This window comes from Arvicola amphibius, chromosome 13, assembly GCF_903992535.2.
Source record: "Arvicola amphibius chromosome 13, mArvAmp1.2, whole genome shotgun sequence".
Lineage (NCBI taxonomy): Eukaryota > Metazoa > Chordata > Mammalia > Rodentia > Cricetidae > Arvicola > Arvicola amphibius.
In genome coordinates, this window is record NC_052059.1 from 37421311 (window position 1) to 37438476 (window position 17166).

Genomic DNA, 17166 nt, shown 5'->3' on the forward strand with positions numbered 1-17166 from the left:
GCCAACCTTATTGATGCCTACATCTGCAACCTGTAACCCTCAGGAGGTGAGGTACCATTTTTAATGTTGAATTCAAACCACAGTACACGAATGAACAGACCTTCCTGTTAGAGTGCGTTTCCTATCAACAGAGCAATCGTGTAAATGAAACTCTCAGCAATGGTTCCCCTGAAGGACTAAGGATTCCCGACATTGCCCTTTGAGGAGAAGATGCATGGTGCCTGTTTCAAGGCTGAGACCCCAGCAGGTGTCTCCCCAATGTAGCAGAACAATCTTGCACACTGCAGCAAGCCTCAAGGTTTTATCTACTTTTAAAGAAATTAGAGACATCTTTTCTGGAGGAAAAGAGGGCCTGCTGCCTGAAGTGTGACAGCTGTTGCAGACTGCCACCGTGCTCTCTGGGGAAAGGGACAGATTAACATGCTAGCAGGCCCCATCCCCGCGCCTGGCTGGGGCGTATGACAACCCCAGGAACCTCACACCGCAGCTGTTCTATCCGCCTCCCAAGTGCAGGGACCTGAGCAACGACTGCAGTGACATTTTCCTGGCTGGCTCTGACCTCCGGAGCTCACTGATTAGTTTAACACACACTGCGAATATCAACCAGTTAGGACTCAGAGCCAGGACTCAAAAACATGGCTTTAAAATGGCAAGAGATGTTTAAGACATTGTCTCTATGATCTGGCCATTGCTCACTTCGCAACATGCTAACCTTTTTAAACTTCATTTAGTTTTTCTCCTTCCTTCTCAGTTACTGTTCCTGGTCTGTCTCAGGCTTCTGTGGTAGCCACTCCTAACACATTTGTAGGCAGTTCATGCTCCTGATTTAAGAGAGAGCAGCTAGTAGGAATGCGGGGAATCCAGCAAGCACTCCGTTCACTGTGGTCAAACTCCCCATCAACCTAATCACTTTCTCCGGTGTGAACAAAAGCAATCCTTCCCCCCAACCCCAGAAAGCATAGGTTGGTTTTGTATAATTAAAGGAGTAATTAAAAGGTGCCCATATGTAATGGTAATAATTTATGCTCTATTATTTCCAGTTAACTCAAAGACCCCATATGCCTGGAGAACATTATCAACTGATGTGTTCAGACATACATCCATCTGTGATTTTTTTTCTTATTCTGTTTCCCTAACTGTCTCTACTTGGGTTTTCCTCTCTCCCTATTTTCCATGTCACATGCTTTCTCTTTGGTCCTTAGACAACAGCTGCTACCTCCTTTCTAATGACAGCAACAAACCCTACAGAGCCCACAGAACTTTGGATGGAGTATGCCCAACTGTGGTCTGAGAGTCTCCAACAAAAGCAGAGCTTTTCATTCCCATAGCTATGTGGCCCCAACTCAGGACTCATTCATTCCATTGGCAATCACTTCGTGTGTGTGTGTGCTCCTGTACCTGTATGCTGCTGCATGTGCACATGCACATTCATGCATGTGGCGGCCAGACGTCTATTTTTAGTATCATTCCTCGGGCACTATTCACTTTGGTTTTCTGAGACAGGATCTAGCCAATTAGGCTAGGCTTGGGAGCCAGCAAGCCCCAGGGCTGCACCTGTCTGTGCCTCCCTCTGCTGGGACTCTAAGTGTAATTCTGCCAGCACACTTGGCTTTCTACATTTGTTCTGGGGGTTGAATTCAGGTCATCAGACTTGCCTGGTAAGCACTTCACAGATGGAGCTATCTCTCCAGACTCGACGATCAATTCCTAACCCTAAGACTAGACCCTAAGAACAACCCAGACATAGAAAGAATACAGTTTGTGTTGATGATTATCTTGAAAACGAACAAAAAATCGAACACATAGCTTTCGTGAAGATCAGCTGTCAAGCTTTGAACTTAAAACTCCTCTAAGTATAGAACACGTTATTAGAGTCAACAAGAATTTGACCACATAGCATGGACACACACACACACACACACACACACACACACACTCACCCCAACTTTTAACCTCTCAAATTCTCACCCTTTAGTTCCTATCCTCGGAGTGATTCTCAACAGACTTCGTTGGCTGGCTTTTCCAGAGTCTAGATTTCTCACTGCCTTCAGAGCTTTCCTTGGCTATGGACTTAGCCTTTTGGTCCTCCTTTCCCCTCTTCACCCTTTCTGACCAACAGCTGTCTTTCACTCCCACGGAAGTGCACCCAGGCCCATCCTCTCAGCACCACGTGGTCGGTACCTGCTGCATGCCTTGCATGGTTTGCTGGAGGAACTGGAGCTGCTGGTCCTTGGTGAGGTTTTCTTCTGTTCGGAAGAGCTGTTCTTTCTCTTGCTTCAGTAGCTCCACCTCGTTTCTGTAGGCGTCCAGTTGCCACCGGAGACTGTCATTCTCCTCTTTGAGGGCATAGGCCTGAGCAGCCAGGGCTGAATGAGAAACAGAAGAAGTTGGGAGAGTCACCTTCCTGCCCAGATTGAGGCATCCTCTGGTGGGAAAAGAAAGTCTAGTGTAAACTGGGATTCAAATCAACTCAGAAGTTAAACTCCGATCGCTGTACCTCAGGCCTCTTTGTTTAATAGTTGGTGTGGACCACTTTAGGAATTGATTCTGTAGGGTGGGCACCTCTACTAGACAAATACTGTGAGCAACAGCCCCAGAATCTGTTTAATATATTCAATTTTTTCTATCTTATCTACGAATATTTCCAGAGAGCATAGGCCTCATCTCTCAAAACTCCTGCCTCTTGACCTCTCCCCACAACCCTGGACACCTTCCCATAAGCCTGTCTGCCATGCCCAGTGCTGAGGATGCTCAGAATTCTTGGCAACCGCCATATCTGCCATGTGACCGTCCTCTCTCGGGCTGTATGACGCCTTGGCCTCTTGAACTACTTTCTTTCTCTCAACTAAGCAGCTGTTTCACAGGCTGAGGCATGCAGCAGCCTCCCAGGGGAGGGGGGAACCGCGCTGCACAATGCTCCTTCTTGCTCTATTGCCGGGACAAATTGCACAGATTGTTTTCTCTAACTGCTATCAGAATGGAAACCTAGTTCCACCTGTTTCGCCGACAGATTAAAATTCTTTTTTTTCCCTGCAAGGCTGAGTGCTTGCTCTGCTCCTCCCTGAAACCTGAAAAGTCTCAGTATGTTGATGCAGATTTAAATTGTATAATCTCCCATCTCCTTCTCACAGAAAAATCAAGGCAGTGTGCTCAGGGTCTTACAAACCTCAAGGCTCCAGAAACATCTAACACCGAGTGATAGGGTGGTGTGAGCAAAGACAGAGGATTGGCATCTCTTGCCCTGCTTCCATCTTCACGCTGTGGGAGCTTTGCAATATAACAACAGCTTGCCGGGAACTCCCACTGGTAAGGGCCCTGGATCAGGGGTTTCTTTATATAAACTAGCCCCATCTGAGTCACCCCATCAGGCCCAGATGGGAGTCTACTGAGTCCTATTCTAGCAGGTGATGGCCATATGAGACATGAGGAATCCATCACTGGTTTGGTCAAAGTAACCAAGACAGACCGCAAACCCGGCCTCTAGTCATTCAGCCTTGCTCTAACTGACACTGCTCTGTCGGCTCATGAGTTCAATCCTTAACAACTGTTCAGAAACAGCATCTCCCACATACTCTCCGTGCAGCGGCCTACTCTTTCTTTCCCCTTATGGAAAAGCCACAGTTTACTTTGGACAGGGAGAGAATAGGAAAATAACACTTGCTGCTAGAAGTGTCTCCATGGATTTGACTTATGGTACAGAAAGGTATAGAGCCCTCTGAGTTCAGGTCCAATATTCCACCTGCCATTTGCCATGACCTAGGGCCAGAATGAGGTCAGCTAGCTACCTGTAGGCTTCACGGCACAGTTGATAAACACAGGGTTTTACTCAGGCAACAGCAAATTCTCTCCCCAAAGAGCGAACATCAAACCATGTTAATAACAGCTCTACAGTTAAGTGTTATACAGTATTCTACTTAGCAAAAAACAATAATCTATATATAGTTCACACTGAAATACTAATCAAACAGAACATACAATTAACCAGGAAACTCCCAGTATAAAGCCATTAGGGATCAATTAGTCAACAAGCATTTACTGCATACTTCCTTATGCCCAAGTCTATCTGGGCACCTTAGATCACAAAAGAGAACACAGAATATATCACTTTTCACAAGTCTATTGAAACAAAAAGCCAGGAGGTGGCAGTGCACACCTTTACTCCCAGCACTCGGGAGGCAGAGACAGGAGGCTCTCTGTGAGTTCGAGGCCAGTCTGGTCTACAGAGTGAGTTCCAGGACAGGCTCCAAAGCTACACAGAGAAACCCTGTCTCAAAACCACTAAATAAATAAATAAATAAATAAATAAATAAATAAATAAAACTGGTACACTAAAAAGAAACTAATGAATTCAAACAACAAAAAGGGTAGAATGATGTTTTGCATAAACTAGGTACTCAATAAATTTTGGTTGAATGAATAAATAAGCAACTTAGTATCAAGGTGTATCCATCCTGGAGGGGTTGGACAGATGAAGGAGACTACAGATTGCTAGAAAAGTATGTTTTGGAAGATGAAAACCTTAGAAGAGTGGAAGGATCACTCGGGAGCAAGACCACAAGCAAAGGCCCAGGAGTGATCATGTGAGGAAGGCTGTTCTGGACATAATGAGAGATATTCATTTCAAAGGCAAATGTCTGCCTAGAAGCAGTGAGCAAGAGGTGGAGCCTGTGAGCGAAAGGGAGCATTGAGACCCGACGGGGTGAGACGTGCTGAAGGTATTTGGGGTAACGGAAGGGTAAGATGAGATTGGTGATTTAGGAGGATTAGTCCAGCAATGGTGCATGGAATGAACTGGAGGCTGAAGGGAACAAATAAAGGGAATTCAGTTTGGTGTATCTGGGTGTGCAAAGCCCAGGAGCAGGTGCTTTTACACTGTCCACGGATGGATAAAATCAGAAACGACCCAGAGCTCACCCAGGAGCCCGGGTTGGTGCTTCCTAACATTGTGCAGTCGAATCTCAGATGGTGCCCACACCCTGAAACACCAGGGTGCCCTGAGCAGCCAGCTCACCGCTCCAAAGGCAAGGGTATTGAGGCCTCATCCGAAAGAGGGATGCTGTAACAGGGCAGAACCACCGATGCAAACGTTGAAAAAAGTGTTGGCACTACACAAGCACATTACCACATTTAGTGGCATTCAAATACACTTAAGTCATTTCCTTGGGAAGCTCTATTTGGCCCCTTTTCAATTCAGGGTGGCATTTTTATTATCATAACTGATAGCAGGTGTTTGTGAAGAAATCGATTAGTATGCAGGGATGAAAATTACATTTTCCAAATGAATTGCAGAGTCTGCAAGATATCTTGAAATCTGTGTAGCAACATGCAACCAGCTATAAAGCATGTGCCAGCAGCATTATTTTAATAAATCATCTGAACATAAATACATATAGGAAAAGTTCCACCCATTATTTTAGGGTTTGTCCTATAAGCCTATGGAGTGGTTGAGAGTCGTTACTCTTGGTTAAGTCATGACCATTGTGCCTGGTAAGCAGACTATGATGTTGGGTGCACTCCTGGGACAGGAATGCAAGATCATTGTGTTTAAAAAGAGAGAGCAGGAAAGGAAACAGCTGTACCTTTCCCCACCCCACAATAAATCAATACCATCACCAACCCCGTCACCTTCTTTATAATTAGGACACATAACTGATTTATCTTCCTGATAAACAATTTCACGCTTAATATTTACAAAGACCAAACTTTGTCATACCCGTGGTGGCAAAGTAGTTATTTCCTAAAGGGTGAGAAATTGGGCATTGACTCCACTTAACTTTAGGTAACCTATTTCCTGTCAGAAAACGTTATTCAGAGTCCTGCAGTGGCCCCAGACGTGTAACCCCTTTGACAAGGGCACCTGGCGGAGGCTGTGTTATGTTCTCTGGACTAGAACTCGGGGAGAAACAAAATCCTAATAATGCCTATCAATTCTGCTGTGTTAGGAACCCAGAAACTTGAAAGGTCAACTCATTTTTCTTCTTTTCTGCTTTGATTTTTTTTTCTGGGACACTGCACTAAATTAAACAGTCTTGATAAATGTGTCACCAAGGTTTTACAGTAAAATCCACCTTAAGAGACTGTGCAAGAAATCCACTATTCAAATAAGGTTAAGGATTAAAATGAATGACTATCTACCTCTGCATCAAAACATCCATAGAATGTGCTGTGTTCCAATACATTTGAGATCTGTAGGAAGAGCCATCCATATAGATTACCAAATTTCAGCATTAAAGTGAATCTGACGCAACACCCTGCTTGTAAACTATACTGAACACAACCAAACCTACCGTTGGCAACTTTAAAGGTACCACTGAATCTAGTGGTACCTGGATTGTTATCAGTTAGTCCTCATACCCACTATTTATTGAGAAATCAAGGCAAGGAGCCATACTATGTACACTTTAAGAAGGGTAAAGCTGACAGATACACACATGTACTTGCTGAGTACTTTAGAAAATTCTAGATACTGGGACTGTCTGAAGCAAAAGAGCAGTTGAAAACATTGGGCAAATCCCACTAAGCAAAACTGCATTGCATTTGGAAGATGAACACTGAACTAGTAAAACTTCTCAAGTGACACTGGAGTGTAAGAATTGATGTAGAGATTACATTGCATTGCTAAGGAAAAGGCTTAAAGGTATTACATGGCATCTCATTGTATCCTTTACCAGATTCTATATAAACCATTATTTTCTATATTAATTATGGTCAAAGTGACCTCCTCCTCCATTGCCTGTATTACTTACTGGGTTTCCATGGGAACAGATAATGGCATGCTTAGCTTCTTTAAGTAAATAATCTGGTGAAAGCCTTGAAATCTCTCTCTTACCAGCCTGAGCCAGCCTCAGAAAAATAATTAGCAATATATGAAAAATGTAAGTTATTTTGGGTTGTGTCCCAGTAAGCTGACAGTGTGTTAATATCTTTTTCATGCTCAGGCAAGATGTAACTAAATAATAAAATGCTTTAACATATTGTTGCTAGCAATATTTGCATTTCTCTGGAACTGTTCGTCTTTGTGTCTTTGGGGAATGCTGTGTTTAACATTCTCTCTCGACTTTGCCAGTTGTACTCCTGGGATGCTGGGAGGATGTGGTTAAACTGTGTATTTCTTTTCCATGTACAAAGAAAGTCTTTTCCTAAGGACTCGCTGGCTGCTGTCCAGGTAGGCAATTGTCCTTATATACAAGGAGGCAGGGGTAGGCTGAAAGCCTGGGAAGATAATCCTACAATATCTCAGAGCCTTCTGTCACAACTTTGCCTTCTGATGTCTTAAGAAAGGGCTGTAGCTCAGACTCGGTGACCTGGGTACTCTTTTATAGGTCTATCTGCTGCTCTGTGTCAATCTTCTTGTGGGGTAGCCAAGGTCCCCATTGGCTGGCCTGTATGCTGTGCACCAAAACACTCATGCTTAAGGCAAGAGGTGACTGCACTGGGACGTATGCACTAGACTGGTTCTTAGCAGCAGAATGCAAGCCAGGACCCTCCGTGCCTCCTGCACAGTTTCTAATGCCCTTCGTGCCTCTGAGATCGTTGGGCTAAAAAAAAAAAAAAAATCCCCTCCCCCCTTTATTTTGGTAAGCCATGGAAATCGGGACCTTATAAGGCCTCCAGGGTTACATTAACCTGATGTTCCTCAAATATTAGTCCCTATTAGAATGTCCTGGTAGGGTGATTGAAACACCTATTTTTAGGTCCTCTGCCAGGCCTATAGTTTGGTGTAGCCTGGCCTGAAGGTTGGACACACCAGGTCGCCGGGTGGTGCTAATGGACTGGTGCTGAGACCACATCTGGAAGCTCCCGCTCCTTCTACTCCATTTCCCGAGCTACTCCATCATCCTGTTTGGCTCCTGGCCAGCCACTCTGGTTGCATTTGTTGGTTAATTCCACATGTCCCCTGCCCCTTTCATACCTGGGAAAGCTCAGCCTTACCCAACACCCTCAGCACCTCTCTAGCAGTTGGGGGACACTTGGACAAAAGCTACGGTCACCATTCTGTTTTCCTGCCACACTTCCCCCAAATAACTGCAGTAGCCACAGTCAGAGTCAGAGTGGTAAGGACAACTTTCAGGACTGGGTCCGTGGTGGTAGAACACTTGCCTTCTCTTCATGAGGCTCTACATTCAGAACTGCCAATGCTGCCACCACCACTACACTATCAGAAGAAAAAACCCACCCCACCCAAATCCAAAGCCAAACATGAGAACTGAACACAGCATCTGCACAACCTTCACCCCCTCCCACCCTCACAAGAGTATGACACAGTGAGTATGATTATCGAGTCTATTTTACAAGGGATGGGACTAAGTGACCCTGAGGTGACACAGCTGGTTAACGGTACAGACTGTGGCCCAACAGGTGGCCAAGAGCCAGCTAGGTGCTGCAGTCTGAGAAAGGTGGGAATGGGGGTTCGGACTGAAGTGGGTTGTTTGCGGTGAAGCTCAAGTAGTCCATTCTGGCTGTTTGGGGAGAGTTCAGCTGCAGAGGCTCGGCTACAAAAGCAGAGGGGATGACCCCGGTCTACAATAAACCTAATTTCCACAGGAGAAATTTGGGGTTGACCCATGGAGAAATTAATCTCACCCTTCTGCAGTCCAGAGCCCTGACACGGATCACGTGGAGATCCCTATCCTCTAGGATGGCTCAGGGATGCTCACTGGTCTCTGAGCTCATGGAGTCTAAGTTGTTAATGTGGCTCCCTTAATTGTGCCAACTCCAGAGACCAATGCTGAATCCTGGCTCCTTAAGTAACCCGAAGGTGATAAACATTGCCTGTTCATTGGAACTCACCCATCTGCTGCCTGTCTGTGCCTCCAGCGAGAGAAGAGGGGGCAGAAGAAGCTCCTCCAGAAGCTCTGAGCTCCCAAAGGTCTGTTCCCTGGTTTACTGTTGGTGGCAGATGAGAACCAGAGAAAAACACCAAACACCTCAATGAAGGCCTGGGCTCTGGGGACGTTATCTCTGCTCAAGCCTCCTGGTGCTCAGGCACAGAGCTGGGGGCATAGAGGGATATCTGCCAAAAAACCCAATCTTCTTGCTACTGAGGCCCTTAACGGAGGCAGCGGAGTACAATTGGTCTGCTCAATAACACCTGTATTCCCACTGAAGCAGCAATCGTCCTCAAATTGCTCACGGAAATTCCTTATGCTACGCTTTTGCAGGATTATTATTATTACGACTTAGCATTGACATAACATTTTATGTTTGCAGTGCGCATTATCGTCTGCACATTAGCTATTATTAGGGAGCGCTAAACAGACACACAAGACCGTGTCTATTTCCATCTTTGTGTGAGGCCGGCAGAATAAGGGTAATTTGAGGAGTGCAGGTAAACAGAGCCCGGCATTATGGCGGCTTAAATGTGAGCCTGGAGGTGCAGGCGGCAGCAGGTGACTCAGGAAAGAAGTCCTCTGTCCCTCCCCATCCTGGCTCTGCCTAATGAAGACGCCTGCAGCCGGGGCAGGCCCGTGTGGCGTGGCTTGGCGTATCAGCTTCTACCACTCTTCCAATGACACTGTTACCCTCCACTACCTCACTTACCCCTTTTTCCTCAGAGGAAAATAAGCAAAAAGGAACAGTCCGCGCTGACTTCCAACAGCAGGTAAAGTCCGCTGTCACCAACGCTGACCGGCGTGTTGTCAGGTCGGAGCAAACTCTGGAGTCCTCAGGGTGAGAGAAGGGGTGACAACGGCAAACCCAGCTGAGTGCCACTCTGGGCTAAGCAGGGACAGGGTTGGCCAAGGGAGTGGGGCTCTCACCCTAATCCCTCTTACCTCAGAGGCTAGCATGAAGGAGAGCCTGAGGAGAAGTCAGTGAGCTTGGCTCTTTCCACAATGTGTGAGTGTGAGGGGGAGGTGGGGAGGTTGTTGCTTTGAGAACGCTGGGGAGGAAGCGGAAGTGACGTAGGAGAAAATAGTGCAGAGTAGAAACTTAAGGACTTAAGTCCTTAAGGGGGTGCCATGGCCAGAGGCTCTCAGCTCGTGGGTCGTGACCCCCTTGACAAATCTCTATCTCCAAAAATATTTACATTACAATCCACAACGGTGGCAAAATTACAGTTAGAAAGTAGCAATGAAGATAATTTTACGGTGTGTGTGGGGGTCACCACAGCATGAGGAACCGTATTAAATGATCACAGCATTAGGAAGGTTGATTTTCACTGGCCTGGGCAGATAGATGGGCAAGGCTAGTAGAAGAAGGGACAGGCTTTCCTAACAGTCTGCTGGGCAGGGATAGAAGCAGTTGCTCCTCCAACCCACAGCAGCCTCCCTTAGCAGATGGTCACTGAATGTTCCTCATGATTCCCCCCCCTCAAAAGGCATTATTTTTCTTTTCCTGATGCATGCGTTTTATACACACACACACACACACACGTAAATGATGATGATGATGATAATATAGTAATAATAATAATAATAATAATAATGATAATGATGATGATGATGTTGATACCATTTCCTGAGGAACACACACATCCTGCCCTGTGCAGCCCACCAGCCCTCAGTGCCTTTTCTTAAGCTCCGCTTTCTGAACCTGATCTCTCTGACTCAACCTTTGACCTTGGTTTTAGTCTCTCTCATATTGTTACCTTGTCTTGTCCTTTCTTTCCCTCCAACCACGAAGAAGCATCAACCCTCATGTTATAGGCTCGCTCTCTACCCTCTGCACCTCAGAATCACCTGGGGAGTGTTTTGGAAGCAGATGACTGGGCATTATCCCAGGGCACGGATACCTGTGCAGGACCCCAGGTGATCCTTATGAGTAGCTCAGAACGTGACGCTCACTCATACCATCTGTGTATACTTGCCATAAACCCTTTCATCGATTCTTCCCCATAATCTTATTAAGGAGACTAAGCGTGAGCGCACGCTGCCTTTAAGAAAGCTGGTGGCTGGAGAGGGGACAGCGTTTGGCAAGCTGTTCCAGAAACAACACTAAGCTGCATCTAGGAGTCTGGTTTGGTCTGGCTCGGTTATTTCTCCACGCTGGTCAGCACTTCACTGGGGAGGCAGTGCTCAGTCTCGCAGGTTCCTTTCTCTACTGTTCCACTGTTCTCACACCTGAGTAATGTTCTCTTCAAAACAGCTCCCGGAGGCAGCTGGCCATCTTTCAGCTCAGGAGGAGGCCCAGGGCAGCTTCTCGGAATGCTGGGCATTTCATCCACACAGATGGCTCTGGTTCCACTCTTCTAGCAACAGACTCATTTCTACACTGGAGTTCTCCAGAAGCCTGATTTGGGCAGCTTAGAGTCCATCTTTTCTGAGCCCTTGGGCAGGAAAAAGTAGCATGCGTTTTATAAACTGTCTGCATGGCTAACTTATAGCAGTTTCCAACTCCCTCCAATGGGGAGAGAAGTTCAGACATCAGGACCTTTTCTATATTGGGTAGGATAACCTTCCTCACATCTTCACTCAGCCAGGTTTTTGCTTTGCTCATTAAGGTGATTTGTTTTGAGTTTCTGACGAGTATGATTTCCAGGTACCAATGTTTTATTCTCACAAGCGGCTCCTCACAAAGGCCCCACATAGGATGAGTCCCCAGTTCAGGGCTATTAATCACACACTGAATGCTCTTAAATGGCACTACCTTTTTTTCTAATTGAGAAATAGAGCTGTTTGGGCAAGTTTATTAGGTGACCTTGATTAAATTAAAGGGGTCAGGGATGGAACAGGCTTCAAGCCCATAGTCAATGATATTTTTTTTAAAAAAATGACTTCCTTCTAATTAAGCAGAAATTAGCATGAAATATTTTGTTTCTGAAAGGTTAAAAGAATTCCTCAGAGGAGGCAGTTCTCTTGTTACTCGCTTCTTATTGAACTCCAGAGAAAAAGTGCTGTGGAGAGCTTTCTATAAAGCGCTTTGTTAACACAGGGCTGATGAGCTGGCATCAGTTATAATATTCCTTAGGAGCCTAAATGTTACATAGCAGGGGTTGGGGAAAAAAAAAGTCTAGTTAAAATGTTAATTTCTATTAAAAAAATCCCCAGGACCTAGGGGTGGGAAGTCCTTCTGTGTGTGTGTTGCTTTCATTGGTTAATGAATAAATAAGCTGGCTTGGCCTGTGATAAGGCAGAATAGAGCTGGGGGGGGGGGACTAAACTGAATGCTGGGAGAAAGAAGGAGGAGTCAAGAGAGACGCCATGTAGTCTCTACCGGGGACAGAAGTATTGGAACCTTGCCAGTAGGCCACGAGCCTCGTGGTGAAATATAAAATAATGGAAATGGGTTAATTCTAGATGTAAGAGCTAGCTAGCAATATGCTTAAGTGATTGGTCAAGCCGTAATTTAAATAACATAGTTTCTGTGTGATTATTTCAGAAGTCTGGGTGGCCGGGAAATGAATGAGCGGCCTCCCCTAATAGGACCTAACAACTTTCACTAACAAAATAATAATAAAATAAAATAAAAGATATATTTTTCATCTGCAGTAATTTCAACCTTGTTCTGATTTCAAACGATACCATTCTTTCTCTTAGCTTTGTCTTTTACCTATCCATATTTCCCCATGATTTAATAACCTGAAAGGGTGTCTCATTCTTTCTGCCCTAAAGAGTTACACACGAGTCTCTGATACACAACGAGGAAAGCCCAACTCCACAGGGAAGAGGGGAAGTAGCCTGGGGGACCACCTAGTGTCTCTAAGGAACAGCGGCTGTGAGGGAAATTGCAAACTTTTCTGTACCTCCATACTGCTGTCCCTATCAATACTGGAGCCCAGTGGACATGAGCTTCATAAAGGAGGGAGGCACCAGTAGATTTGAGAAAGACAAGGTGAGGGGACAGGATGAAACTTCAGTCGGTAAAGTGCTTGCCTGGTAAGCCTGAGACCCTGAGTTGGATCTCCCGGAGCCTACGTTAAAGAAATCAAGCCAAGTAATTCAGTGCATGCTTGTGACCCCTTCCCTGTGGGAGACAGAGACAGCTGGATCCTTGGATCTCACAGGCTGGCCAACCAGCCCAGCCTACTGGGTGAGCTTTAGGCCAGCAGGTGAGAGGGTAGGCCAGCGAACCTAAAAGGTGCCCGCGAAACAATAGCCAAGGTTATCCTCTGGCCTCCCACATGTGCACATATACAGACACAGGGTTGCGGGAGGGGACTTTGAAGCTTGATACCAATTCTCATACTTGGGACAAATATCTCAGGGTCTTTATCTGAAAAATATAAAAACATTGTGAAGCATAGGGAAATTATGGTCTTTGTTTTTATGTTTGGCTCCGAATGAAGAACAAAAATATCCCCCAAGTGATGCAAAATAAGTTCTTCCTAGCTGTAGCTTCTTGTCTATCCAAAAATCCCCCATCTGCCTACCATGTGCAATGCTGGGAATTCTGCAGAAAAAAGAATGTGGGCCCCGGGGAGAGAAGCTCTCACACCTCAGACGTGCTCACCCTGTTGGCTTAAAGCACACAAAAGTTTCTCTCAGGCTCACAGCTGAGATGAACTGTCATTTTTCAGAGTCTCTTATTTCTTGCCATTCTTTATAGCAAGGGTTCCCTGCTGGCTTCGGGCAGTAACTGAGTGCACAGCAAGTGAAGGCTAGCCTAGGCAAAGGCTATCCTTGGCAAAGGCTAGCCTAGGCAAAGGAGGACGTAACAGGCTGTGAGGACTTCCTAGAATGTATGAGCAATGCTTCCACTTCAGGGACCGAGTCTTAATTAGTCTTACACGACTTTAGTAATTTCCCCTTTAATCTGGCACTTCCAGACAAAAGCCATGGTCCCAGACACACTGTAATGATCCAGTGGATGTTGTTCAATTTTGTCACTGCTTTGTATTGTGACAATGCTTTGGATAATCACAGAGGCCAAGAGCTAAGGCCGGGGAAAGGGATGGTTTTTTAAGCATTACACAAACTGTACAAGAAGAATCTGGTATGAAGATAAAAATAGAAACCGATTGGTAAGTCACTAAGAGAAGAATGAAAGTTCTCATTCTGGCCCCAAAAGACTAGCCAAATATAATACAGATTGAGCCTTACAACTTATAATTACAATAACTCAACAAGGTCCACTATTGACTTTTTATATTTATTAAGCAATTCCACTTATTACTAGGGGTACAAAAACTCAATTTTGGTCCTTATTGAATTCAGAATATTGAGGAAAGAAAACATATTGCTTTTAGTGTCTCTTCCAGAGACAACCTTCCCTGGGTGTGGGAAGTGCGGTGAGATTGATATTGTCCTGTATGCTCTCCCTCAGACTTCTATTTCAAAGATGTATTTAGAGGCATATCTTATAAAGAAAAGCCCTGGGAACAGGGAAACAGGGAGAGGCACTTCAATAAGTCCTGAAATTAGATGTTGAGTCAATATACTGATAGTCTTGTGGGCTCTCGCAGGCCCTAGGGGTACAAAGAAAACAGGGAATATGATGGGAAGTCAAAGGGCTGATATTGCAGCTTAGACCAATCATTATTGTGTGCTCATGTTCAGAGAGAAGGATCCTTATTTTTCTCTTTATCACTTTGGAGAGTTGGGTAACAGAGGACACTGGCTGCAACTGTGTGCATGGTTCATCCACTCCTGACATTTCTCCAAACTGTTTCTTCTTTCTGTCTATACCCACAGAGCAGGCACTCTTTAAAGAAATATCTTTCAACCAGAAGACAGACTGTGCAACTTTCCTGAATATTTATTTTTGTTGGAGTTGACTTAAATGCAGTTTCCTGGGTGCACCTTTACTATGCAACACTTGTGGGACCTGTTCGGCTAACATCCTAAGGTTCCTTACACTGTCAGCACCCAGCTGACTTACTATTGCAGGATTCATTCTTGCTACAGGTTTGGTGTCTGCGTGAACCAGTGTTAGCGGAGAGGGGGCCTTGGGCTTTGGGACTGTTGAAATGGGTATGTGCTCCATCATATTTTTTCATGTTCACCTTTTCATAGCAACTATTTTATTCATAGCCAGTATTTTTTTTTGTTTTTTTAAGAGAACTTGGAAGCTTTTTCTCATCATCTGCAGCTATTCTATGTACCCTTCTTTCTGCAAGCTATACCCTCACGCCCATCCAGATGTGCATTTGATATCCGGCTATCCAGCTAACATTTCTTGGCACAGAATTTTAAACTTAATGTTCCTCATGGTATTATTAAGATAACACACACACCTCTACAATTGTAGGCATTTTGGAAATACACAAAGAAGGAAAAATAAAAATTTATAATAAAAATCAAATTATCATCTTTTACAGACACGCACTCTAAATATTTTTTTTTTTACCTATTTCCTTACAGCTCTCCTCCTAACAAATAAATCTTGCATGTACACTTATATAAGCACACATTTGGGATTACTCACATAAGTAATTTCATAAAAGCTTTTATCACTTAGCAACCATGCTGAGAACCTTCAATTGTGCCATTTAAACATCTCTAAAACATGGTTCTTTTTCCAAATCTGATTATATGTATCACTAAACAATACTCTACTGCAGTGTGTACCTAATAGTACAATGAGATATTTAAACGTTTCTAAAGTAATACTGGGAAATGAAAATGTATATAACAGCTTCGAGATGCAATGGCCACATGCCCCAAGTGTAAACCCAGAAGCTGTAGAATCAGAAAGGACTCACTGTGGAACATGTATTGTCCAGTCTGAAGCACTCCAGTTAACATGTCAGCAACTGTGGCCCCAGAGAAGATTCTCTCTGCTCCTCTGCTAGTGGTTGGAGTTTAAATAAAAAAAAAATTCTTCCATAAAAACTTCTCAGGAGATCTTACACATTGTGTCCTGAAACCGGGATGCCCCAGTTCTGAACACACTACTCAATAGGCACAAGAGAAGCATCTCGGAGCCACAGGAAACATAATATGATAACAACTTGCAGGCTGCTTTAAGCATCAATTCCCAGGACTTCTAATTACAAGATAAACACGCAATGAAAAGTGGAATTTCTGAAAATAAGAGAGGAAACAATGACTTTTTTTCAGGTTCCTTTTTTGTTAGTGTGTGGCTACCTGATCAGGATGATGTTTGGCCAGGGTCTCCTTTTCCATTAGTGTGGGGCTACCTGATCAGGATGATGTCTGGCCAGGGTCTCCTTTTCCATTAGTGTGGGGCTACCTGATCAGGATGATGTCTGGCCAGGGTCTAATTGCTTGACGCCACCAAGTGTGCTTAGATGAACAATGAGATATAAAAGCAGATGAGGATAAGGACATCGATGCCCATTGGCAGTATATCATGGTGCTAAGATGTTAGCAACAGCTATGTTTTAATATGGTTCGATATTGATTCTCTTGGCCAGTGTCCCACTTTGACAGCCTTGGAGGCACACTTTAAAACTTGAGACGGAGAGACATGGAAGAAAATCAATGGGTAAGAACTTTTCATTAGTAACTGACCTCCATATCTAGGGCTTCTCAGCCATGCTCACATTTAATGGAACTGAAACAAGGTCTTGGAGGACCGTCTCCGTAACTAGGCCTTGAGAACCTCAGGTGGGCACGCACGGTAGCCTCAGCTCCCAGTGATTTGTGAGAAAAATCCACGAGCCAATAAAGAACACAGACTTGCTCTGCATTTTTTTCTGTCATTAATGTAGCAGACGGCTTTTAAAAATGTGTTGTATTAGCAGGCCTGTCTAAAACCAAATAATGTAAAATTATCTCTATTGAGCTTTACAAAATACATTGAAATAGATAGTTCTGCTACACAGAGGGGCAAAAGATGAGAAATCCAAACTTTCCCTCTAGCACTGCAAGAGCCATATTTTCTGCTACATTCGCCATCCTTAGCCGCTGACTTCCTTCAGAGGCTGTATTTTGTTTTTATATGAGAAGTAGTATATGGTTTTATATATGAAACCATGCTAGCTGCTTTTCAAGGGGAGGGCGGTGAGCTAACACGCTGAAAGTATCTTCTGTGAGCATCTACTGAAATCATAGGCGAGCAAGCCCTTGACAGCACGCAGCAGCCTTGAGAACAAGTTCCCTTTTCATGGTCAGGTATGCCTCTGGAGCGCTTGCAGAGTAAAGGCGGAAACCAGGAATTAAGGCAAGGCGCTGGAGCCCCACGCTTAGCAAAACAAGAGACACCTACAAACTCACCTGGAGCCTGCCATCGAACCCCTTCCAGGATTAGTCTGCTAGCTTTTTCCAGAAGTCATGAAGACTCCTCTTAAACTCCAACAACACTGTGCTAATTTTGCTGCAACTC

At 44.7% G+C, this 17166-nt stretch overlaps 1 protein-coding gene across 3 annotated transcripts in view; it reads right to left on the bottom strand.

The window, feature by feature from the left end:
- The window catches only part of Enox1 (ecto-NOX disulfide-thiol exchanger 1), a 551532-nt gene that overhangs the window by 74612 nt on the left and 459754 nt on the right, over positions 1-17166 (bottom strand). For all 3 annotated transcript variants that reach the window (XM_038310117.1, XM_038310118.1, XM_038310116.1), the window contains one exon: positions 2182-2366. In XM_038310117.1, coding sequence (XP_038166045.1) covers positions 2182-2366 — 185 coding nt within the window. The remainder of the gene's footprint in view (positions 1-2181; positions 2367-17166) is intronic.